The sequence below is a fragment of the Pezoporus occidentalis genome, unplaced genomic scaffold, assembly GCF_034315485.1.
Source record: "Pezoporus occidentalis ecotype Australia unplaced genomic scaffold, CSIRO_AGI_Poc_V1 ctg283, whole genome shotgun sequence".
Lineage (NCBI taxonomy): Eukaryota > Metazoa > Chordata > Aves > Psittaciformes > Psittacidae > Pezoporus > Pezoporus occidentalis.
In genome coordinates this window covers 422,820-448,295 of record NW_026914752.1, presented here as the reverse complement: position 1 = coordinate 448,295, position 25,476 = coordinate 422,820, and the positions used below count along the sequence as shown (strand labels likewise).

The 25,476-nt window shown below is 57.7% G+C and overlaps 1 protein-coding gene across 3 annotated transcripts; it reads right to left on the bottom strand.

Moving 5' to 3' along the window:
- Positions 1 to 870: 870 nt before the first annotated feature.
- On the bottom strand, positions 871 to 24,526 carry BCORL1 (BCL6 corepressor like 1). 3 transcript variants are annotated; one of them, XM_062625864.1, is made up of 14 exons: positions 24,325 to 24,526; positions 17,204 to 17,341; positions 14,647 to 14,737; positions 11,810 to 14,398; positions 11,341 to 11,554; positions 11,087 to 11,167; positions 10,479 to 10,928; positions 8,381 to 8,610; positions 8,078 to 8,284; positions 7,828 to 7,994; positions 7,509 to 7,654; positions 6,567 to 6,644; positions 3,476 to 3,629; positions 871 to 2,374 (listed from the first exon to the last, which is right to left on the bottom strand). In XM_062625864.1, exons 2-14 carry the CDS (start codon positions 17,287 to 17,289, stop codon positions 2,098 to 2,100), a joined length of 4,770 nt encoding a protein of 1,589 aa, XP_062481848.1. In that variant the 5' UTR covers positions 17,290 to 17,341; positions 24,325 to 24,526; the 3' UTR covers positions 871 to 2,097. The 3 variants fall into 3 exon arrangements, with proteins under 3 accessions (XP_062481848.1, XP_062481849.1, XP_062481850.1); XM_062625865.1 differs by having other exon boundaries at positions 11,341 to 11,506; positions 24,325 to 24,524; XM_062625866.1 differs by lacking the exons at positions 17,204 to 17,341; positions 24,325 to 24,526 and adding an exon at positions 15,400 to 15,531.
- Between the last annotated feature and the right edge of the window lie 950 nt (positions 24,527 to 25,476).

Below are 25,476 nucleotides of genomic sequence, written 5' to 3'. Positions count from 1 at the left end.
CAGCAGACAACTGCACAGGCCCAGAGAGAGGCACCTGCCTCACAGAGGGTCACAGTAACCAACAGAGCTATGCAGGTCTTATTCAGGCGCAAGGTGAGGAGAGCACCAAAAAAGCATCAGGGAGAGGCCAGCACAGCCATTGCCTCCCCGCCATTACACGAGATGAACTGGCAATGTCACCTGCCAGTGTTCAGGACACCAAGGATGAGCCAGGTACGTCCCTGAGTCAAGTGGCACCAAGGCGAGGCCGGAAGCGGCGTGCACAGGAGTTCGGCTGTGCCCGGCCTCCCCTCCCTGGGCGAGGGCTGAAAGCCTCCAGTGGAAAGTCCCTGGGGGAAGCCCTCAGTGGTGGGTGGCAGCAGGAGCTTGCCCAGCCCCATGCCTACAGCTCTCCTTTCCCCACAGGCATCGCCACCCTCCCGGACACAGGTGCAGCCCAACGGTGACGACCATCTCGCTTCAGAAGGGTGCTGACGGCTCTGCGCAGGGCTTTCCGCTGCTCCTGCCTCAGCCCGAAAGTGCAGGAGTAGAGCCCCACTGCCAGCAACACACCCGGGGGAGCTGCACTGAGGCCATCGTGCTGCAGCCTGCACTCGCTGTGGACACGTTCCCGGACCAATAAACCAGATCCCCATCCCCGCAGTGCTCGCCTCTGCCTGGTCCCTCTCAGGAGAAAGCTGGGTGTAGGCAGGGTGCACCCTATTATAGCTCTTTCCAAGCTGCTTGTGCCCTGTCACCGCCTGTGCCTGCTCTAGGCTGGCAGCATTCCCATCCTCCCTCACTGCCCCATTGGCTCATGCCATTCTGCAGGGAAAGCTGCCTGCGGCAGGCATGGGACAGGGAAAAAGGAAGAAAAAGCAGGAGCCGGTGTCCTGATGCAGGTTTTTTTTTCTGTACATCAGTGTTTTTGACAACACAGCCTGTTGCTGTTTATAATAAAACAGAAATCAGAAAGAGCAACCAGAGTACACACCCAAAGGCAAAAAAACCCTTGGCTTACACAAGGTGCTGCCAGGCCATCAGGAGGGGAGGCTGGCAGCTGGATTCCAAGGGAAAAGAAGGGGTAACACCTGCCCTGGCCAGGAACAAACACAACACAAAGGAAAAATGAACCAGCAGAAAAAGCCCACCCAATGCTCCCACTGCGGAGCAGAGGAGAGCCAGAGAAAGCAAGATTGTCTCGTCCTCAGTCCTGTTAGCACCTGTACAATAAAACTGTACCATCTCGGGGGAGCGGCGCGGCGCCTTGCCCGCTCCCTCCCAGAGAACTGCTCGTGGTGACACCGGAGGGGAGCAGGGAGCAGGCCAAGGCTGAGCAGGCACCGCAGCGGGCACTGAGGGGGCTTCTGCAGTGGCCAGAGCCCCCATGGCAAGAAGCTGCCGGGGAGCGTGGGTGTGACGGCTGCCAGGGAGCGGGAGCAGCAGCACAAAACAAATGAGATGGAGGAAGGAGCCTGGTGAGAGGATGGAGCAGCGGGGCTGGCTCCAAAGCTAAGGGCAGTGACTGTTCCCAGGCTCTCGCCCAAGGATCAAGGAGCCCGTCCCTGGAGGGCCATGACCCCCCCGGGCCTGCAGCTCAGGTCCAGGGGAGCGCTGGCCTCAGAGTGTGCCAGACAGGGGCTGGAGAAAGCCCTCACCCCTAGCTCGGAGCTCACTATCACAGTGATACAGACTCAGCAGAAAACAAAGGAAACATTTACAAATTAAATACTAATTAAATAAATACTATGGAAGACGTTGGGAGGGGGAGGTCAAACAGAGAGGCCCAGTTCCACCGGGTCAGGCAGGGCACCCTCCACCTCTTGTGTTGGGGGAGCCAGAGCTGTTGCTGCCCCAAGAGCTCTGGCTCACGTGGCCCCACAGAGAGGGCTTCATTGCCCACAGCAACTGGATGGGGCTGACAGCTGCAACCGCTGCTGCTCGTGACAAAGGGATCTGGGCAAGTCCTTGGAGGCAAGGGTCCTGTCTCCCCAGTTGGAGGAGAGCCTCGAGGAGAGGACTGGCTGGCCAAAGACCCAGGTCCCTGCTGCTGGCGCTGAGAGGGCCGCTTCCCGTTGGTCCTTATTGCCTCGTGATGCAGGGAGCGAGCCGTTTCCGTCAGCTGCTCCAGGCCTGATACTCCACCACCGAACCCAGGAGCTGCAGTAGCTCGGGCTCATAGTGTACCAGCTCCACTGTCTCTGCAGAGCCCTGCACCGGCTCGGGGCTCTCCTGCACCTCCTCCTGCACCAGCACCTGACTGAGAGAGACCTGCCGCTGGAACTCAGCCTTGGGCAGCGTGGCAATCTCAAAGTGTGGGAAGCGGGCCTGGAAGATGCGGGAGGACAGCTTCAGCCGCTTGAGCACGTCGGAGAAGAGGAACCAGTTGCAGGGCCTGCAGGATGGTGAGAGGATGGCAGGTTAGGGCCACCGGGGTCTGCGGGAACGCTGCCCACTGCACCGCCGCCCACCCGCAGCACGCTGGCCCTCCCCTCCACGCACCCGGCTTTGAGCGCTGCTTTGCAGGTCACACTTCACAGAACCATATAACCAGAGTCAGCCGGGCTGGAAAACACCTCTAAGATCATCAGGTCCAACCGCTGCCCAGCACTGCCAGAGCCACCACTACCCCACGTCACTGAGGGCCTTGTCTACACAGTGCGTGGACGTTGCCAGGGCCAGTGACTCCAGCACTGCCCTGGGCGGCCTGTTCCAATGCCTGAGCGCCCTTTGGGGGAACACGTTTTTCTCTCAGCACACCCACACTTGCAGGAGGGCCCATCCAAGTGAGCCTCCTCCCCGCAGGCTCCTCCACAGACACTGGGGAGGGAGCTCATCAGTCACAGCCAGCCGTTCATCTCAGCCTGACGCTCGCTCCTGCCCTCATCTGGGTAAATCCTGCTATGAGCTCTTTGCTGACTGCAGGAAGAGGCCAAGGTGACCTCCTCAGAGGTGGACCTCAGAATTTGCCGAACAAATTCCATCTTACCCTACATCTTGCACTTGCTTCTCTGACTTGGGGCTTATAAAGTGTGATTTCTACCTTCACATTTTTCTGAACAAAGAGTCTATGCAATACTTCATTTTGAGACATCTCATGACAGGGAGCTGTCATGCCACAGCTGGGTTTCTGCCCCAGCAGCAGCAATTTTCTCCTCCTGGGGAAGCTGCAATAGCTTCATCCCTCCGTGTTTCTACGTGCCAAACAGGGATAAGTCATGTCCTCCTTTGGAGGGGTGCTTTGAGATCTACAGGACACAAGTGTGCTCTATCGGGCCTGTCTCCTTAGCATGCAGTCAGCTTGGGCTCCCAAAGCTTCTCAGGCAGGTGTGAATTTTCCATATGTAAGTAACTCAAGTCATCTGCACCTGGAAGATAGCCTAAGGCTTCCTTGTATTGCCACTATCTTCTCAAGCTCAAGGGCTCTGTTCTGTGAGCTCCGACTTCACCCTAGCATTAATGTCACCCACATGCTCTGCTCCAGGAAGATACTCACCCCCGAGAGACCGACACTTGGAGGTTATAGCTGGGAAGCAGTGGCTTGTCTGAGAACTCAAAGAGGAAGTTGTCTGCATCTTGGTCTTCTTCCTCCTGGTCTGAACTTCCCGGAGGGTTGAGCAGAAGATCACATCCGATGCTATCCTTCCCCTCTGCAACAAGCAAAATAGACATCAGCATCTCTCAGAGTTTCACATCAGCCGGTGCTCATCACTCCTTAGGGAACAGCTCTGCACAGCTGCACCGGCTACCACCACTGTCCCATGTCTGCAACGTCCCAGCAGCTCTAAGAGCAAAGTCCCAGGGGCTCCTCTACAGCGGTGTGTCAGCAGCGGTGCCTAAATACAGACAGCAAAACTGTGCCACCAAACCATGCACAAACGTAGAGACCAATACAACCCAACATCAATAAGCATGACTTCAGAGACTCAGTCCCACAGATTTCTGGCTTAAAGCTGGCTGTCCTAGGAGGCGTGTGAGCTCCAGCAGGATTTGCTTCATAGGAGATGGAGAACTGCACACTTGATCCATAAACCATTTGAAGACAGTTAAATTTACTATTCATCAATCTGAAAAGCATCTGTCGAAAAATAGCTTGCTGCCTGGATTTTATTAAGAGGTATGAATAGTCATGGCTTTGCAGAGTGGTTTTGTCCTGCTGAGATAATACAGGATAACTCCAAAAACTTCCCACTAAGTAGAGATTAGGTTCTACACAGAGAAGGAAGACCAAATGTGCTGGTAATAACCAGCAAATAACCCAATCATGCCATAGTTCAACACCACGCATGAGAAAGCTCCACACACCACACTCTACAAACGAATGCAGCCCCCAGCAAGAATGTCATTTTACTCAGAAACAGGAGACAGGCTCCAACAGGGTCTCAGGAAAAAAAAAAAAAATATTTCTTAGTCTGCCTGGGAGAAAAGAAAATAAATCCCTACGAAACCGGAAAAAAAAAGGGGCTCGAATTGTCAAAGCTTCCTGTAGACCAGGCCAAAACTAAGTGACAGGAATCTCAGTGCAATGTCACTGCTGGCAAAGCTTAGAGGCCATCACTGAAAAGCCTCACATCCCTTGAGCAACCCAGGAAGAAAGAATATAAATGCAAAGACGTGGCAACAGTGCGGTTCAGTGTCTATCCTGAACACCCTCCTCACTCAGTCCTCTCTCTTAGAAGGCTGGGACAAGAACAGGGACATCCTGTACCACTGCCAGGAGCAGGGAGACAATCAGGCACAACAATGCTAGTCCCAGGTGTAGAAAAAAACCCTGGAGCAGGGCTTGGTGTCGAGCTAAAGCATCACCAAGTGAAGACACTGATGACTTTACCACACACAGACCTCAGAGATCCCACACCCTGACTTCCCTCTATCTCTTGGCCCCCTGAGATTTGCAGATCTAAAGGAACATGTAGACAATATTCCTGCCTCAAAGAATAGCAACGGATTGGAGCTGCAGCCTGGGAGTTTTCCTCCACATGAAGGGACATGCAATGCTTTGTGCTTCATCTGGTGGAAAGGGATCCATTCCCCAAGAAACACCAAGAAGTGACAGTGTGCTTACTGAAAAGTAACCTTTCTTTTTGCTTCCAGGGGTGAAGGACAGAAATGTGGGAAGACAAGATACAGGACAAGATTTTTCAATACAAGCCAAGGGATATGGAAATGAAAGAACTGAAAGAAGCAGCTAATTTGAACTTGCTCTTCCAAGATCCACCCGTTTCACTTCAGGCATCAGGGTATACAAAAAACAAGGCGGCACATTTCTAAATCACTTGCATGCAGCAGTGGGTCTTCTAAAGGGTATGCAGTCTCTGCAATCCCATGCTAGGATCTTCAAGAGGAAAGAAGTGGGAGATAAGCAGATGCTAGAACTCAAGCACATGAACTCTCTGGGTAACCAAGAACTCAGCATGTTGTGGTAACCAAAGGGAGCCAAACTCTCCTGCCCACAAAACCGCACACAATTATCCTTCCTTCTTTATCAGAGAAATTCAAGTGGGAATCAGTGATCAATCAAAAAGGGAAGTATCTTCTAAAATATTACAGTCACAGAACAGCTTTTTTTCTTATGGTGAAGAGGCTTCCTCTGAAAGGACTGAGATAGCTTCTAGAGTGAGAAATTCAGAGGAAGGAGGCTGCAGCTTGAACTGTTTCCTTGGCACACCTGAGGTGCAAAAGCCTACAAACAACAGTAGTACAGAATTCCTTCTGTTCTGAAAGGAAGAGACATCAGGGTCCTCCAAGAAGAAGCAAGGACCTCCTTCCAGAGGTATCATCTGATTTTCTGAGCTTCTAGAAGGATGTTGGAAATGACACAGGTGAGCAGCTAAAACCAAGAGCTTTTTAGCTTGCCAGTGTAAATAACCCAAGCCTTTACAAAGGGCCTGAGAATCCTGATCTACTGCCTCTGAAGTGGTTAGGAAGGACTCTGCAGTCTGCCACAGCCCCACAGCTACATCCAGAACATCTTCATTCATGGGCCCTGGGGGAACTGGAGGAACACCATGAGAGATCTGTGGACCTTGTGCCTATGTTGTTCTGAGAGAACTTCTAAGCTGGTAACCACAACTTTCAGGAAGTGACAGCAGAAGGCACAGGTCTTGCCTTCCCTGGGAAATGCCTGGCACTGTAAACAGAGGACCTGGCCCGGCCAAATGCCATCCCTCCAGAGCAGAGGAAAGGGAACCTGGAAGAAGTTCAAGACTTCTAACACCTCAAAGGAATAAGTATGTCCTGTGTGTGCATTGGATTTATCTTTTATGATTGGTTAGCAGGGGAGCAACAAGAAGTGCTACAAGAATAACATGTTCTGGGATTGATATCCAGAGACCCTTAGGAATCAGCAGCAGCACCTGAGTCCAGTCTTGCACACCACGCTCAGCCCACAGGAGGGAACCACACATGCAGCTTCCCAAAGAAAAAGTCCCTTTCAGGAGCAACTCCCAGTATGTAACATTATGGCAAGATCTCTGTCAAGGCTGTGAGCTGGGAGGGACACATGCTCAAGCGAATGAGGGGTTGCTACCTGGCATTACATCTCTCTGCTCTGCTGCTATACATGAAATGGCACAGACTGAACTCACCTAGTACAGAGCTACTGTAGAAGTCCCACGCTGTGCGAGGATCCCCATCCGTGCGCCCCTGGAGATCCAAAAGGTAATCTAGAGAAGATTGAGAGGGTTAATGGTTATCTACTGGACAAAGCATGAGACTGGCATGCACATCCAATGATCCTGGGTTACACCCTTCACCTCTGCTGCTCTTCCCTCGTCTGCAGTTAGGGATTATGGCAAAAGCTAAACCACAACTTGCAGGAAGAGTACCCTCACTCAGAACAATGTGGCCCCAGCCTGAGAACACGACATAGAAGCTGAAAAGGGAAAACAACTGACAACACCCAATGTGTTGGAAAGAAGGGTTCTTAGGGTGGCCTTGAGTTCAAAATGACATCTCCAGCACCTGCACATGTATTCAAGCCTGAAGGAGCTCAGACAGACAGCTGGAAACAAGATTTTTTCTGGTGGTTGTGTAGAAGTCAACACTCATCTCACCTCTACACAATGAGAGCAGCAAGCAGGTAGGCCTCACTCTCTGCCACAGGGATTCCAAGTGGTCCCTTCTGACAAGGGAAGGTAGGCAGCACTTGGGCAGAGCTGTCTGAGTAGAAGGCACTGTTACTTGGCAGCAAAACCCTGTTACTTAGGTTATGCAACAGAACCAGGAACTGTGGAACAGTGACTCCAAGCCTCATGCACAGCACTGTCTTTAGTTGTGTGACCACAGAATTGCTATCTCCTTGCACACTGAAGACTGAAAGTGGCTTTTACCTTAGTTGGAAAACAGTACACAATCCTGTAATTAAAGTTTGGGTGGCAAACACACACACACACATGACAGGACAGAGCTCAAATTAGTCAGTCACTTGCTACTCAAGCGCTTCTAAACCCTCTGACACCCACAACTGGTCCCATGTGCTGCCACACGGGAAGGGTGGAAGCACTGCCACCACTGGGCTTGGCACCTACCGCAGAGGAAGCGCTTCATCACCTCGCTGGTGGCAAGCTTCACAGCTGTCTGCCCAGAGTAAGTGGCCAGAGTGGGATCAGCACCATAGGAGAGTAGAAGCCACATGGTTTCCAGGTTGTCATTTGCTACTGCATCGTGGACAGGCCTACAAGGACAGAAGCATTGATAGGAAAAGAGAAAGGCAGAGTTTGCAAAGCAAATGTTGTTTTGGGTTAACACGAATCTAGTGATGACCAACAGCTCATCCTGAAAATACAACCTGCTCCCTGCCCTGACTTCCCCAGGGCTTCCCCAGGTGCTCCCCTCTCAGTGCCTTGCCTGGTGCCATCCTGCGCACTGCAGTTCACGTTGGCACCGTGCTCGAGCAGGATGTGGAGGATGTCAATCCAGCCTCGCGCACAGGCTTCGTGCAGCGCTGTGTAGCCAGCATTGTCACGATGGTTCACGTCGCTGCTTTTCTTCTGCAGGCAATACAGCACCACGTCCTACAGGAGCAAGAGTGTTGAGGGCCTGGTTACACATGAACCCAGACAGGGCAGCAGAGGGAGCAGAGGGCACCAAAATTCACCTTGTAGCCCAGGCGAGCTGCTCGCTGCAGAAGGGTCTCCCCTGCGTTTTTGTTCACAATCAGCCGCCGAGCTCCAGGAGGAATGCTCTGGACTGGGGGCAGTTCGGGGGAACTCCCTGGGCTGACCCGACGGGACTTGCAAAGAGTCCACAAGTCCTGGGACTTCTTCAGAGAGTGAATTTTTGGCTGATTCCAAGAGCCTTTCCCCTGGAAAAGAAAGGAATGCGACTCCTTGGCTTACTAACAGGAGTCCCTTCTCTCTCTTCTCCCCATGTGTGCTCCCCTCATCAGTCCAAGCCATACCTTCCCCTCATCACAGATCCCTGCCAGGTGTTTAGTTTTACATTTGCGTTTTCCTGATGGTTTCTCCAGTTCTTCTTGGGCAGGAGAGCTGTCAGAGTGCTCCAGGAAGAAGCCATTCCGAAAGTCTGGGCACCCTTGAGATTTTCGGGGTGACGGGGAAAGCCTGCTCCTCAGCCGTAGCTCTGTGCCTTTACCCTTTACAGACTCCTTCTGCTTCTGGTACCTAAACTCTAGAGGAGAAATAGGAATGAGGAGCTTCTGGAGGTGCAGCACCACCAAAGGCTGCCAGGCAGAACAAACTGCTGATCTTGGCAGGCTGCACATCCAGAGGCCCAGACCCATGGCAGAGGCACGGCAGTAAGTGGAAGCAGAGTGAACATACAGGTTCTCCCCACCAGGGATGGACTCTGCATGGACACAAGACACCCACTGGCAGATGGTGTCCTGGTTTCAAAAAGGTCAAGCTTACCTAGAGCTGGGGCTCACACACAACTGACCACAGCTTAGGTCTGACTGGGAACCCGGTATGAAACTATCCAGCAGATCGCTGCAGCTTGTACCCAAAGATGATGCAGATTCTTCAGCTAGGACACAGCACTCTGCAAACACATGGGCTGGACCCGTGCCTCCTCAGGCTGCCAGCCCACTCACAGTGCCCAGGTCTTCATCTACAAAGCCTGTGATGGCTTTAGGCCACAACTTCTGAATCCAAAATACAGAAGCTTACCCATCTGAGGGGCGAGCAAGCAGTCCCTGAGGGGAAACTGGCTTCTGGACACAAGACAGACACTCTTAAGATGTGTGGTAAAGCTAGTAGGGAAAACCGTCCTCAATGCTGCTGCACCCAAACCTCCTTCTCAGGCTCTGTTTGGAACAGATGCCAGCAGAGGCCAGTCTGAGAGCACCCATGAATTGCAAAGATGCCAGGAAGCCCATCAGAAACTTTGCTCCTGGTCTCACAGGGGCACCCAGACACAACATACTGCAGCAACAGCGCAAAACTGTGCCAGAGCAGAAGCAGAGCTTGAGCCATCAGCTGGCAGAAGTGCAGCGGCCATCTATATGACTTCTCACAGTACCTCAGAGTATCTCAGCGTCTCCTGAGGACTGTCAATCTGACCACTGGTGTGGCATAAGGCAACAGGTTCGTACCCACTACAGCACCTCCAAGAGAAAGGCCCAAGCCTATGGAGAGCTGGCAGAACTGCTTCCCCCAAGCTGGTGGCTCAGGCACACTCTCCTGCAATCCTGGCAGAAGTTACCTGTGGGACCCCTGGACACAGCTACAAGCTACCAGCCGTCAGCACACCCTGAGACACCGTGTGCTGCTGGATGAGCCCCAGCCTTACGTCCGACAGCCTCAAACATGCTCCTGCCTCAAATTCTCATCCAGACGGAGAGAAGGGACTGCAGAGACTGCTAAACCTTAGGGAAACGCAGGTCACAGGCTTGATGTGACTGCATGGGCTGGGCAGTGCTGGTAGAGTAGCGAGCAGGATGCTGGCAGGGGCACTGCATCCTCCTCCCAGCAAAGCTGAAGACATGAACCACAGTGGGGGTGGGCTGGGGGGTGTCTCTGTCACCTGCAGACACTCCAGCTTTGTTAATCCTCTTGCCCTTGTGCTCCCTGGTGCAAGCTTGCAAGTTGCCTTAATAAAGGGACACAGAGCATAAAGATGCCCAGCTAAACTGTAGTGGCTCCACTCTCCTATAGCCAGCTGAACACTGCTCCCAGGGGCCTGTGCTTGTCCAGAAATACTTCTCTGCACTACCTCATCTGATTCTCATTTTCCCACGCCCTCTGTCTTTATCTGAGGGTAAGACCAGTATCTAGTTAGTCACATAAGGCTGCTCTTTCCTACTCCAAAGTTTACTGTAAGTATTTTGGAAAGAAGAGCTGGTCAGTTGAAGCCTGCTGCCCATGCTGTGTACATCAAGCCACTAATAACAACGGAGTTTCATCATTACAGAAATAAACCAAAACAGCAAAACCACCAACAAAATCTCACACACAATAAAAAACACCCAAAATCCCAACCGAATGAGAAATCCCCATTTGTCCCCAACCTGGTACCAGAAACCCCTCTCCAGATTGTACCTGCTTTGGATTTCCGCCTCCTGTGGGAGTAGCCCACCCGCTCCTCCTCTCGCTCCGTCAAATATTCCCCTGTCTGGTACTTCCGACTTTTCTGTCGTCTCCTTTTCTTCCTTTTGACATGGCTGTCATCATCCTCCTCCTCCTCGTTGGGCTCCCACAGCTGCCTGGGGGATTCCACTCTCCATGGCAGGTCCCGGGTCCTCCTTGTGTGACAGCTGCTCCTCCCGGACACAGACCTGTCCCTGTCCCTGCGGCTGTGGTAGCCAGTTGTCCTGTGGGATTTTCGCAGCTTGCGACGTTTCAAAGATGTCTCCTCCTCCTCTTCCTCTTCCTCCTCCTCTTCCTCCTCCTCCTCTTCGTCTTCCTGATCCTCCTCCAGCAACGGTAGAACCTCCTGACCAGTCACATCACACTCTCCCGTCACACCAGCAGAAGAGCCAGCATTGCTTCCTGCAAAACATGGGGGATTTCTAGCTGACAAAGAAGCCAAGAGTATCTACAAGAACAACCCTGCAAGGCAGGACAAAAGACAGAGCCAAGACCACGTGAAAAGGGAAACACTCACAGTCCACACGAGCCTCCTACCCGGGTCCCTGGCACTCACTCACCCGACTGGCTGCGCGTCCGGCTGCTCAGCACCACTGGAATGAAATCCCGAAAGCTGTTCTTGGGTTTCTTCTCAAGGTAACCTGTGAGGAAAACATGAGCCTTGAGGAAACAGGCCACATGTGTGCACATACACATCTGCTGACCTGGCAAGGGCAGTCCAGCACCACACTGTAGCTCTGGTTTGCATCCCAACCCGCTGCAGGGAGCCACTGCAGCCTGACCCCGCAAGGACAGGGTGCCGTGCCCCGAGTACCTTCCTCACGGCTGTCTCCACACTGCACCAGCGATGGCAGCTCCGTCTTCACTGGCCTCCGCCGCTTGCGCTTTACCCTGAAGCTGTTGTGGTCCTTCACCGGCCCCAGGCAGGGCTGGGCTTCTTGCCTGCCAAGTTCATGTGGATTGTCGTGGTGTTTTCGCCACTGTGTGTGGAGGACACAGACTGAAGCTTGAGCTGGTGACTGACTGAGCTGGAGCAGCAAAGGAGAAGGGACAAAATGCTGTCCCCTCCACTCATCATGCTGGTGCCCTCCAGCATCTTTGACACCCCAGATCCATTTTTGCTCTAGATAACCCGCACTAATCCACTGCCACAAAACTCCAAAGAGCATGGGTGGAAAGTGCTGTGCACTCAACTAGCCCTCCCCCGTGAGAGCTCCCTCCTTGCCCCAAGCCCCACCTGCCAACCTCTGCCATAACCCAGCAGCCCCGGCCCATCAACACACCTTCCGGCCATGCACGCTCCAGCTCCCCGACTTCCCAGGGGCCTCCTCGCTCTCCTGGCCTTGGCACTTTAGTCTCTTGTGGGCCTGCCTGGTGTCCCCATCATGCTGCCGCTTGGACTTGCAGCGCATGCTGCCCTCTTGCTTGATTTGGCCTGCTCCTTTGAGTTTGACCTCGGCAAAGGCTTGGGGGGCAGTCCCAGCTCGCAGGCAAGTCACAGGAGTGAATGACAGGTCACACTCCACTCGCTCCTTCTTGACCCTGCACAGATCCACCTGACGCACACACTGAGGGGGCTCTGCAGCGGGGGGCTCCTGGGAGCCTTCGCAGCCCAGCTCCTTGCACTGACTCTCTGCAGGCACAGAAGGCACCTCTGAACTCACTCGCAGGCTCTGCTGCTCCGCTGTCGGCGCCTCATGTGATAAATACGCTGCTAACACTTGGGCTTTAGGTTTTCCATCCAACTGCTTGAGGCTACAGCTCCCTTGGGGAGGAGACTCAGTCTCTACGTTCTGTACATTGCCCTCCTTACTGGAGTCAGGCTTCGGTGGATCACTCTCCTGACTCTTCTGAGGGTTGTCCAGCTTCCCCTTCTCCCCTTTCACATCCAATGCGCTGGTCTGAGGAGATGGACCTGCATCCAACAAGACCGGGTTAACCGGCTGCTCGTAGAGCTTGGGCAAAGACCGGCAGCTCTTGCTCTTGGCTCCAGCTTCCCGTTCCTGAGGTGGGAGCCTGGGAAGTCCCTCTGGCAGGCTCTGGGCGGCTGCACTGGACTCTGTGGGCTGCACGCTCGGGAACGTTGGGAGCTCACCTGCACCTGCTGGCTTGCAAGAGCTATTCTGGCCTGGGGGCAGCTGCCCGGCTGTGGAGATGCCAATGGAAAGCAGAGGGGTTTGATGATAAGGAGACAAGCCAAGGGGCAGAAGCTGAGGGTTGGAAGGTTTTCCATTCATGGGGCATCGCGGGTACACACTTCCCTGGCCAGGATTCCAATTGGAGATGTCCTTGGACTGACACAAAGGAGCTCCCGGAGTAACTCTGCCATGAAGAACTCTCCTGGCAGGATCCTGCTGTCCTTCTGTGCTGGTCTGGTTGGCTTTCTTTCCACAGGGAATCCCAGCACTGCGAGGTTCTCCCTGATCAATGACGGAAATAGGCTCCTGCTTGGGAAGGTGGCGCGGGTCCCTGCTGAAGCTCACAGCGGGGTCCTTGCTGAGCAGCAGTGAGGCAGGCACCGGGCTGGCAACGCCAACATAGGTGCCTGGAATGGCGCTGATAAGTGCAGTGTTCTTCACCCAGGAGCCCTGCTCACCATTGCGCAAGAACTCGGGGAAGATGACTAAGGGAGGGGTGGTGCCGAGACACGAGGTGACGCTGCTGCCCGTGCTCTGGGCCGCACGCTGGGACTTGGACAGGACCGTGGTGAGAAGGGCTTTGCCGCTGGTGTGCACAGGTGTGAGGATGGGCATAGGAGGTGTTTTGCGTTGGCTGGGTGGAGGCAGCTTCTGACGATTGGACTTGGAGGAGAGATCGAGAGGCATCTCACTGCACTCCGGAGACGAGACCATCTCACGCTCCAGCTGCGGAGGGGACTTCAGAGGAGAGAGCGATGTGGCAGCCCCCGGTGCGGGTGGCTCAGGAGCTGCTGGGGCTCTGGTGTATGTACCAGTGCTGGAAGACGGAGCAGCACTCGCACATGGGGCTGCCAGTGAGGGCTGGCTGGACGAGGGTGAAGGGCCGGTGGTGGACGGGGGAGTGCCCTCGGAAGCAGCCTGGGGACCACTTCCTCCTGAGGGCAACGGGCAGCTCAGCTGATTCACCTCCACGGACACCACTTTTGCATCTGAAGCCAAGGGTCTGGTGACGGAGAATGTGCAGGGGTAGGAGCGCAGCTCTGGGGAAGCGATAATGCCCGGCAGGCAGCGATCGTGTAGGTAGGAAGGCAGGACAGGGAGGGTGAGTGTGGAGGAGACCCCCAAGGTGGCTGGAAGCGTGGCCACGCTAAGTGGCTGCCCACAGCTGGGCGGTGGGATGTACACCAGTGACTGGGTTGGGCTCAGAACTGCCCCAGCCTGAAAGGACAGGGGCAGCTTTTGCATAGCAGGGGCCTGAGATGTGGGAAAGCACACTCTGTTCAAAGTAAAAGTTGTAGGAGTGGAGGCAGAGGTGTTGCAGCTGGAGACAACCACAGGAAACGTCCCTTCTGCCAGCACACCTGGCTCTTGTGCTCCATTGCTTGGGGTGATTTTCTCCTTCCCAGAAGGCTCGCTCTCTGGTGCCACAGAGCAGGCTGGAGCAGCATCAGCCTGCTTGGCGCTGTGAGGATCTGCAGGTGTCCAGGCAGCATCAGCACCGCTACTCTCCTGCTCTGCAGCCCTCGGGATTGCAGGCTCCTGCCCTCTGCCATTCCCCTGGCTTGCCAGAGGGCCCAGGGCATCATCTTTTACAGTCTTTTCCACTCCCTCCGGGTTTGGGTTGGGATCAGGTGGCTGCTCTTCCAGTTTGGGCCCAAACTTTTCCTCCACCTTGCCATCAGTGTCCAGGCCCTGGGCACTGCTGCCACCACCACTGACTGCCGTGAGCTCCACCTGCAACAAGAAGGGAGAAGGTGTCCGTAGGGCTGTGCAAGTGAATCCTAGTGAAGCAGGTAGGACCTTCTCCCTAACCCCCACCCAGACACAAAGACAGAAGTGGCAAACAGCTTTGTTTGCTTCCCCTTGCTGCACCCCTCTCGAGGGGGAGGCTATGGGACCCATTAGAGTATAGATGCTCTTTCTTGGCCGGTTCCATCAGGGAAAGGCCTTCTCAGCCCCACACAAGCACACAAGGAGCTCACCTCGGAAAGGCTGCTGCTGACACAAAACTCCTGAGACCTCAAGTGCTGGGAGCTGCTCGTTTTAGACTCCTCATCAGAAAGGGGGGCTCTCCTGGCCAAGGAAGAAGACAGAGGATTACAAAACACCCTCCCAGCACCCCAGCGCGGGACAGCAGCGGAGCTGGCAGCCTAAGGAAGCGTGGCTGCTCCAGGTAGCTCCTCCTCACCACACAAGACACAGTGGGTACTAGCCGCTGCAGACCAAGGGGGTGAGGAGTACTGCCATGTCCTCCCGCTCCCGGAGCAATGCCGCCTGGATCACACCTCCTCACACATAACGGCTCTCCCTATGGCTCCTGCAGCCTGGACAAGCCTTTCTCCATGGCCCAGCAGCTCTACACATCTTCCTCAGCCACAGCATTTTGGCCCTCGGGCTGTCCTCAATACGCTGCCTCACAGCCTGAGCCCACACCCACTCCTCACCCTCCGCTTCCCGTTCTGCTCCACCACATGTTTCCAGTGCCATGCTCCTGAGCCCCATCCTGCTTGTCTCTTCTTCCACAGGCAGCTTCTCATCTCATCCTCATCCCCCCCACCCCAGCCCCATGCCCTGGGTGTTTGACCCTTTCCCTTTGGAAAGCTGTTCCTGAGTGGAAAGGCTGGATTTGGGTTCAGGGATGTGAGCCCCACTGAAGCAGGGTGCATTGAGGACACAGCTCAGGATCCGTGGGGACAGGGGATGGGGGGCTCCATACCTGCCCCAGCAGTATTTACCCAACGGCCGTTTGCTGTTCTTTAAGGGTCATTCAGACAAGCTGCTGAGGCCGGGGTAGCACAGCTCGAGTTCAGCTTCTGCCGAGGACACGACCCGGTCCCAGCCCTGCCCGGCTCTCACAGCGCAGTACCACACACGGTGCGACCCGCGGCTGCCGCACGCCGGCACCGGGCCTCGCAGCACCGCTCCCGCCGAGCCCTCGAGCCCGGCCGCGGTCAGACGGCACCAGCCGGAGGCTGCCGTTAGCCCGGGCAGGTCCGGCCGCCGCGGGGATGGAAATGCCCAGGCCCGGCCGCCTCTGCGCAGCTCGGGGGCTCGGGGAGCTTAGGGCCCAGCCCTAAGGCGGGACAGGGGCCACCCCGCCGGAGTGAGAGGGGCCTGGAGGGAAGAGGGGGACGCGGGGAGCGGGGTCGCGCAGTCCGCCCACGGTCGCAGCCCGGTTCCGGAGCAGCGGAGCTGGCCGAGGGGGGCCGGGGCCGAGCCCGAGTCCACACGGGCGGGCAGGGCGGCGGCCGGACGCCAGGGGGCGCCCGAGCGCAGCTGGCTGCCCGCGGCTCTGCCGGCGAACGGCAGGAGCTGGACAGCGGGGCCGTGCCCGGCCCGCACTGGAACGGGCACGGCACGGGAACGGCCCGGCCCCGGGTACAGCCCCGGCACAGACCGGAACGGGCACGGGACGGCCTCGGGCACAGCCCCGGCACGGGTACGGGCAGGTCCCGGGCACAGCGCCGGGCACTGCCCCACCTCCTCCTGTCCTCCGCTACCTCCAAGGCCGTCGGGGCCGGACCTGCCCCGCCGCCACTGGCCCCAGACCCTGTCAGCGACTGGCCCGGTCCCCGCCGGGGATGCTCCACAGCCACCCGGTGCCAGCCGAGGGAGAGCGCCCAGCCGCAGCCAGCCCGGTTGTCCTCTCTTGCTTGCGCAGACACCCCAAACTTCCATGTCTACTGCAAACTAGGAGTGGCTGCGAGTGGCTCAGGAGAGGCAGAGGAGGGCAGCACCGTTGCCAGCTCTTATCTGCGGGACACACGGCGGGCCAGGCGCTGCTGAGGGCTGCAGATGATCTCTGCCATGTCCCTGCCTCCAGCGGGGCTGAGCTCGTCCCACGGCTCCTCTGACCGGCCCTCACAGCATTCACCCCCAGAGTCCAAAACGCCCACAGCGAGCAGTGGCAGGCACATGCTGCCTCTGAGCCCATAAAGCTTCCCACGCTCTGGCAAACGCACTGAACATGTGAAAGCCCCAAGGAAGCCCTAAACTGATCAGTTTTGAGAACTGACAACCCCAGAGTCATCAGGGGATGCAAAGCCATAGGGCAGGCCAGGAACTTGCCTTGGTCGATTCTGCTTCCCAGCCACTAATCCTCCCTAATCTCATATTTGGTGGCATGTCACGGCTCTCTCATCTGATCATTTGGTCTGCACTAACCTTCCCGTGTCACCAAAACCTCTTCTGAGTGGCTTGGTTTGCAGTGGGTCAAGCTTCCCCCCCCACCCCGGCAGTTCAGAGCACAGGTGTGGTGAAGCAAATAGCACGTGCAGGCTCATCCTCAAGCCACACAGCAGAGGCAATGCAGCTACACGCTCTGCTTGTGGGCCCTCCTCGACGGAGCACAATGGCTTTGGGGACCATCACATACCATCTGATCACAGACCCATGCCCCCCCGTTCTCTTGCACACCTCAGTCTGTGTTACACCCCAGGAAGCACAGGCTGAGCCAGCACCAGCTCCCTTCCTACAGCCTCTCCAATTCCAAGGCACTTTTCCCTTCCTCCTTCCCACTACGCTGCCGACGCACCTCACCTCTCCTCGTTGAGGCCACACATGCGAATCCGCTCTGTGCTGGTCCAGTTGTGCACCCCACTATAGAGAGGTGCTGTAGAGATCATGACAGCTGCTCGTCACTGACCAGGGCTGCTGGGGCTCGAGAAGCCGCTCTGCCTACAAAAGAAAACCAGAGGGTTGGGAACTCTCCCAGGGATGCTCCTGTTCAACCGCGCTTCACAGAGCAGCATCCCCAGCTCCGCTGCTGGGCAGACAGGTGCAGTGCCCAAGATGCTACACTTCTGTCTGGAAGAGGGCTAGAAGCAACCAGCAGTGCCCCAGGCAGCATCCGCAGCCCACTCGTATTACAGCATTACTGCCAAAAAGCCTCTGGCTACCCTGAGAGTTTCACACCGATGTCTTCACACACACGCGCATCCCTCACCCTCGCCTTTCTTCTCCCTCCAGAGGAACACTCAGCACTGGGGAACAAGCCACAGGTCAGACTTTTACCCAAGAAAAGGGTCTGTTAAAACGCTGCCATCCCCCAAGGCCCCATATGACTTTCACAAGCCAGCACATGGCAGGTTCAAGGAGGAAAAACCTCACATGAGGCAACTGGGGGACCCTGGAGAGGAGCAGAGGCTTGCCAGCAGTGCCCTCAGACAGTGCTGACAAGGGATTACCCCCTCCCTCGGCCAGGAAGGTGCTGGTATTCAGCAGAAGTACGGAAGGAAAACATGAGGAAATCCAGGGATTTGCGAGCATCCAAGACGCACCGTCGGCTGGGTGGAGCTTTTGAGGGAGCGCTGCAGCCAATCCTGCTGTGCTGGGTGTTCCAGCACTAAGGCAGCTTTGCTGCTCCACTCCTGTCAGGGAAAAAGCAGCGGAGGAAGAGAGGATCCTCTGCGCTAACAAGTGGACCCGGTTGAACCAAGCGGCGCTGACTGCAAACGGCAGAGATGCTGCCAAGGAGGCTCTCGGTTCGGAGAATCACGGAGCACCTGAAGCTAAAGCAGGCACAGAGCCACTGCACTGCTCGGTGCAGCAAGCGAGAGTGGGAAGAAGCTGAAAGTGACACGTGATCCTAAATCTCCATCGCTGGCTGTTCCCTGACAAACTCCTGGCGACACGAGCTCTGAACGGGACAAGAAGCAGCTTGCACCTTCCGTTTATGCGGAAGCGAGCCACGCAGGAATCTACCGGTCAGCAGCTCGAGGGGTCCAGCCGCGGAACTGCATGCAGCCGCTGCCGGGTGCCCTCACCTCAGCCCAAACGTGCCTGTGGGGATCCTCAGGCAGAAAGAAGTGCCGGGCACGTAGGAAAAAAGGGGTGAGGCAGCCTGTTTGCAAAAAAGCAGCGACAGAGCCATCTGCACGTATGAGGGCACAAGTGAGCAAACAGAGCGCGGCAGCCAGAGGTCAGGAGAAGCGGGGGAAACCTGCTAAAGGACACGGGTTTGGAAGCAATGCTCTGCAGTGAAGGGGGAGCCGGGCGGGCGGTGAGACAGAGAGCAGGGTCATACCCAAAGAGAATGCGAGGTGGCTTGGAGCAGGAAGGGGAGGAGTTTTGCAATGCTTGGAGAGAAATGCAACATAAAGGAAATAGGGGAACAAACAATCTGCGGGGATTTCACCATCTTAGGCTAAACTGAAAGAAAGGGAGGAGAAAGGTCCTGCCCTCGAGCATAGTGACAGGACAGATGTTTGGGGGGAAACCAAAAGGGATCTTTTTTGTGCAACAGGGAAGGGGACACATACGGCTACACCATGTGGAACGGGAGTTGGAGACGAGCTGAAGCCTTGAACAGACCAGGCGTGACCCGAGAATAGGGCTGGCGAGGGAAAAGTGATAAGAAGGTGGTACGAGAAGCTGGGAGAAGCAGCATATTTAGAGTACTTGAGTAAAAGCTGGTCAACAGAGGAGGCATGATGGCCATGAGAAGGGAGCCGGGAGGACACAGCAACAGAGATAGACACCGTTTCATGAATTCTTGGCCTCTGTCCGCTACAGACGACATGGGACACGTGCCAAAGACAGGCATTTCACAGGGAACGAAGAACAGAAGAGAAAAAGAATCAAGATTTCACCTACAAGAAGGAATAAAACGGGGGCAAAACCATAGATGTGGTCTCAAGCACAACCCTGCACAAAGACTGAAAGAACAGCATCCTTAAGGAGGTAGGCCAGGAAGTTCATTGAGAAACATGGGAAGAGCAGCAGCCTCCCAGCGCAACGCCGAACCAGAAAGAGCAACTGCAGCCTCCCCTGGTCAGAACATGCTTTCTGTCAAGTCGACATGAGGAAACAGAGCACATCTCCTGTCTACACTTGTGCTGCTTGAAGCGACTTTAAACGGATGTAATGAAACGAGTAGGAACCCCTTGGAGAACACAGCTAGAGCCTGGCTTCACATGCCTGTCTTTGAGCAGAAGGAGCTGTTGAAGCCCTTCTCTTCCTTCACCCCTTCAATCACGTCACTGAAACTATGCAGGGTCCTGGTAAACTTGATCAGGGAGTTGATCTCAGTTTAAAACCCTTGTGGGCTCCCCCCTGGCCTGGCTCTAACCCCTACTAGCTCCTAGATCAGGTTCACCAAGAGGGAGAGAGAGCACAGCCTGGCACAGAACCTGCTTAACCCATCACATCTGTCAAAGGAAGTGTACATGAAACCACAGTCTTATTTTGATTTAGCTAAATAGATGCCCAGCCAATTCTAAGTAACTCTGAAGAAAACCGGTTTAGAATGAAGTCAGAAGATGAGCGCTGCACTTTGGGCTCATGGTGTGATATTAAAGCACCTTCACCCCCCAAAAGATGCTCTAAGAACTGCAAACAGAAAGGTGCTGAATGTGTCCACCTCCAACAGCAACCCCTCAAAGGGATGTTCAGTGAAACAAATCCCCCCCCGAAATTAAAACCAAGGGGGATTTGTTCATTTGTTCAATGAACAACCCATGTTCATTAAAACCTCTCATCATTTCGCAAAAAGAGAGGCTGCTCCTTTGCAAACCAGTCTCTTCCAGGCTCCAGAAAAAGCAGATGTTGTCCTTGTAGTAAAAGCAAGCTTGTACTCAGGTTAGCCATGACTTAGCTACACGTGGAATTGAGTCAAGCAATTACTATCGCTTCTGAAATACCGTTGTGCAGCCAATAGAAGTGAGTTTCCTGAGACAAAGCTCTTCAGGCATGGGTATTTTCTAAGAGTTATCAGCACACAAATCCCCCTTTCACCAAAATCCCAACAGCATCAAGATAACCATCGCTTCAGCTCAGGCTGAGGGTGGCAGGACAGGCTGCTGCTGCCTTCACCCACCCACTCCCACATTACTGAAGAGAACCAAGCCCACACAATCTCCGTGCTGACCCCTGCTAAAACCCTGCCCGCGCCCTCTCAGTGATCGGAACTGGAGCTGCCCGAGGTGAGGCTTCCGAAGCAAGTTTTCCATTGCCATGCTGCCCCTTGCTCTCCATCTCCCAGCCCAGCATTAACGCAGCAGGAATTGCAAAGTGGATTTTGCAAACTACTCCCCCTGGCAAATAACAGCAGTCCCTCAGCCAGATCAGCTCCCTGACTGAACTCAACAATCAGCTTCTCAAGTGCTTGCACCAGCAGCTTCTCTGGGCTGCTTCCAAACTTCCAGCCATAGGTAGCAAGGAGTTGGTTTTCACCAGAGGGTTTGGTGCTGTCATGTTTGCATGACAGATGTCACATCTCTGTTGCCACCTGGTCTAACCCTCGCTCATACTGCTCTGATCAGGTCAAAGAGACCCACGATCTCCTGCAGCCATCCACCTCCAGGGCAGCTGGGGTGAACCCATGGTACAGGAAAGGGCCTTTTTCCTCTTCTTCTTGTGTTCAGGACCACACTGCCTTGACACACCCCCCCACCTGCAAGAAGCTTTTCATGTATTTCCCTGCTCTGTACTAAATTACATCAATTTCAAGGGGCTTACCTTCCTCTCCCCCATCCCAGCACTGGCACATGAGTAATGCACTGAGCAGTTGCCACTATTTCAGGTGCACCCTGCCTGGGCAGGCACGAGATGCCAGGTGCTGAAATGCCAGCAGCCAGTCTCCTATAACCCCCCAGCGCAAGGCTTCCCCCCGCCTGGGCTCCAGGCAGGAATATCACCCCAAGAGCATTGGTAGGAACTCAGTACAGCTCGACAGAGCTCCAAGGCCTTTCTGGACACTGGCGGTTAAGTGTGACAGCGGCACAGAGGGAGGAGGAGGTTTTCCACCTTAGGGCTTGGAGAAGCAGAAAGCCCAGTGGACCCCATGCAGCAGCAGATGGGGAGGCTGCAGCGGGTCCCCTCCCACTGTGCAAGTGAAGGCCGGGGAGGGACGGATGCACTTTGACCCTGAAAACACACCCACAGGAGACACCTTTGCCACATTCATGCCCAGAGAGCACTGAAGCCTCGAAGGCTGTTGGCTTGGGTTTGGTTTTCCCCCAGATAGCAATGGAATATCAAACGGGGTTTCTCTGCTGGGAACTCCAAGCAGGACTCGGAGCTCAGAGCGCATCGCTCAGTGCAGCGGCGCAGGGCGGCAGGAGGAACCGGCTGCACCGCCAGGAACGGGCCATCACCCACAACGCTCCACTCTCTTTGGCAGCCTTCGTTGCCATTAGTAACACAGGCAAGAAATTATAGTTGGTTTTACGTGTGACTGTCGGGTACCCATTTAAGTTCCAGAGGTCCAGAGTGAGCACCAGCCACCAGAGTCACCTCAGGTGCCTTTTCAGCTCTGAGCATCACTTTGGGAAACCCTTCAGAGCAAAGTGCTGGCAAAAACATCTGAATTAAATAAAAAAATATACTAAAACACGGTGACGGTCCCCTCACAGGACACACAGCGGGCACAATGCACCGCCAGGGGAAAATCAGAACAAGAAAACTGAAATGAAAAGGGAACAGTTTTATCTGTCTTGTATCACGTTACTGCTCTTGAAGGGGTCAACAGCAGCGCTGGTACCAACTGGGAACAACCAGGGTGGCACAAATCCCTGCAGGGCCTGCCCAGGCCACCACCGCAGCCTGTGTCAGCAGGGAGGTGCCGGGTCCAACCAAGTCTCCCACGACCACCCCAGCTCAATTTGGGTCCCCCCAGCTCAGATGGGTTCCCCCAGCAGCCCTGACCACTGCCAAGCTGAGCCAGGCTTTGCCTCCACGCATTTGCTTAAGCTCATTTAAAGACACAGCAACACCGCAAGTAATTACAGATACTCAGCGCGACAAATTGGAAATAAAAAAGAGAAAATCCATCCCCGTTTGAAATGAAACAAAGAAAAGTTTGCCACTCATTTGCTAGTCCTTTGGTCACTCATCCCTGCTGCCGGCGACCAGCACTGAGCACTCCCTCGCTCACAACACCGGGGCTGTCCTCACAAAAGGCCACTGCTGTGCATTTAAGGACTGGAAAAAAGAGCCACCGAGGGAGGACAGTGTAAAAAATGTGTCTGACACGGCACGTGTCACCAGAAATACCGCGACGGGAGAGCAGCCGCCTGTCCCTGGTGCTGGGCCGGCACGCCAGAGCCCAGCACTGCCAGGGGCAGCTCCGTTCTGGAGGCCATCGTGCCAGAGCCAGTCTTCGGAGCCCACCCAGGGCACAGCTCCAGACCCAGGCGATGGCGATGAAGTGGTGCCTTGGCAGACACCAGCACCCGCCAGCAGGTACCCAACCGGTGAGACCCAAAGGCTGGTGATGGCAACGAGGAATGCAACGGGGAAGGAAAGGCTGGTGCAGACATGGTCAAAAAAGACGTGACAAGCAGCAAAGGGAGCGGGGTGCACCAGCCCTTCCTCGCAGTGATCCCCCCTGACTCAGCTGGTGATGATGAGGATGCTGGGGAGCAGATGCTCTGCCGGGAGGAGAGACTTTCTCCATCGCTATGTCAGCCTGGAAGAGCTTCTCAAGGAGCTGTTCTGAGCTGGCAGCACCCGCGCCGGGGGAAGGGAGCGACGCTGCTCGCCGAGAAGCTGCACCGACCCTGCTGAACACCGACACTCCGTCGAAGGAGTTTTGGTTTCCTCTCCGTTACGGGCGGCAGGAAGCGCCTCCTCCTGCCCGGTCCCGCCGCTGCCTGGCCATCACCACGGGCACTACGGGGCCCGATACGGCTGCCGCGGGCTCGGGGGGCGGCGGCGCGGGGCCGGCCCGAGCCCTGCCCGAGGCCGCGGGGCTGGTCCCTCCCGAGCCCCGCGAGGCCGCGGCACAGCCCGCGCCGCTAACGGAGGCCCCCCCCGCCCCGCCCCGCGACACGCCGGACCCCACGGCCGCTCCGTGGGCCAGGCCCCGCGGCACTGCCCCGCGCCGGCCCCCGCAGCCCCCGGTGTCCGCTCCGGCTCAGCGGCAGCCCCCGGGGCCGCTCCACACGGGAGCGCGAGGCCGCCTCTCGCCCCGCGGCCCCGGTACCCGCGGCCGGGCCCCACCTCCCCGCGCTGCCGCACCGGGGCAGCCCCGAACATGGAGGTGGCGGCGGCCGCGCTGCCCCCAGGGAGGGCTCTTCCGCCATTGCCCGGCGCCCGCCCGGCCGGCTCCCGGCGCTGCTGCCGGGGCGACTCGGCCCCGGGCAGGGCGGCCGCCGGCGACGGGCTCGGGCCACGCTGCTAAACTCCGCGAGCGCCCGGCGCCGCCGTCCCGCCGCTGTCGACCGCCGCCCCGGGAGCGCTGCGCCCCGCCGGCCGTCCCGCCCCGCCCTGCCGCCCGGGACCCCCGCGCCGCCCCGGGAGCGGCAGGTGTCGCCGGTGCCGGTGCCGCCGCGCGAGGCAGGGCAGCAGCGCGCCGCGCCGTCGCGGGGCAGAGAGCGGAGCACAACGCCCGTTGCCCGCTGCCCCCGGCCCGGCGCTGTCAGCACCCGCCGTCCCCGCCGCTGTCCCGCCGCAGGACGTTGTCCACCTCCCACCATCGCCAACCCCCCCCCCCCCCCCCCCCCCGGCGCCCCCCCCCGGGGGTGTCCCGGGACCGTTTCCATGGAGACCCCGTCCAACCGGGCGGGGAGAGGATGGCTCGGGCCGCCCGCTCCCGTCCACCCCCCCCTCACCCCCTCGGCGGTGGGTGCGGGGCCGCGCGGGCCCGGGGTGCCCGGGCAGAGGGGGCCGGGGCGTCCGGTGCGGGGCGGCGCGGCGCGGGGGGGGTGTCGGGCACGCACCTGCTTCCCGAGCCGGGCGGGCGGCGGGGGGGGGCGGCGGCGGGCCGAGGCGGGCCCCTGCCCGGAGGCGGCGGGTCGGACACTGGGCGCTGCGAGCGGCGGTTCGGCGGCGGCGGAGACACTGGCAGCGGCAGCCGGAGTGTGAGGGCGAGAGCGAGCAGCGGCCGCGGCGGCTGCCGGGAGCTGTAGTCCGGTGGCCGCTGCCGCCCGCCCGCCCCGCGCCCCGGGGACTGCGGCTCCCGGCGTGCCGCGCGCCAGCCCTGCCCGCGCGGGGGGGGGGGCTGCGCGGAGCCGGCCGAGTCCGGAGGGGGAACGGGCAAAGGGGGGTAACCGACCGGGAGGGGCCGGTAGTACCGGGCGGCACGGGGCGGAACGGCGCGGTGCGGGGGGAGCCCCGCGCACACACACACACATACACCCGACCCCGCGCCGGGGCACCAGCGCCCGCACCGGGAGCGGCGCTCGCTCCGCACCGGGGGGAGGAGGATGGAGAAGGAGGAGGCGGCGGGGCGGGCGTTCGCTCCACGCCCGAGCAGAGCTGGACGGGCAGCGCTGGCGGAGAGCGCAGCTCCCGCAGCCCCCGGTACCCGCCGCCGGGTGCGGCAGTGGGGGATGTCCCCGGGCGCAGCCCCCCCGAGCGGGGCCGGTGGAGCGGGCGCGGAGCCGCCTGCCCGGCCGAGGTGGGCGCGGGGCCGGCGATGGCGATGGGTGTTCCCCCCGCCCCCGGCGCGGTGCTTCGCCGGGCGGGCAGCGCTGCGGGGTAGGGGCGGCCCTGGGCAGGGGGCGAGTCGCCTCCGCCTCGCCATGCGGGGCATTGGGCTGCGCTGCGTGGCGCCGTGCGGTGGATCGAAGTTTTTCACTGGCCCCCGCCGGCGGCACCGGGGCCCTCAGGCCCGGCGACCGCCGCACACACACACACACAGAGCCCCTCCGATGCCCGGCATGGGGCGGCCCCCGCGGTGCCCGGCCGCGCCCTGGCCTGCTCCGTTCCGGTCGCCTTACCGGGCCCGCCCCGCAGCGACCCGGCGGCTGACAGCCTCGTACGGGCCTCGGGACGGGCGTCCCCGCAGCGCCCTAGCGCGGCCGCGCTGCTCGGGCACCGTCCGCCCCGACCCTGCCACGCTGCCCGGCCCCGGCGCAGGCACCGCCCCG

Excerpts from the sequence above, each read along its gene's own strand:
- BCORL1 (XM_062625864.1), bottom strand. The coding sequence starts at position 17,289 with ATGATCTCTACAGCACCTCTCTATAGTGGGGTGCACAACTGGACCAGC. Across the intron at positions 11,168-11,340 it reads TGGAGACAGCCGTGAGGAAG|GTTACCTTGAGAAGAAACCC; the intron begins GTACTCGGGGCA and ends TTTTCCTCACAG. Across the intron at positions 7,655-7,827 it reads AGTGCGCAGGATGGCACCAG|GCCTGTCCACGATGCAGTAG; the intron begins GCAAGGCACTGA and ends CTGTCCTTGTAG.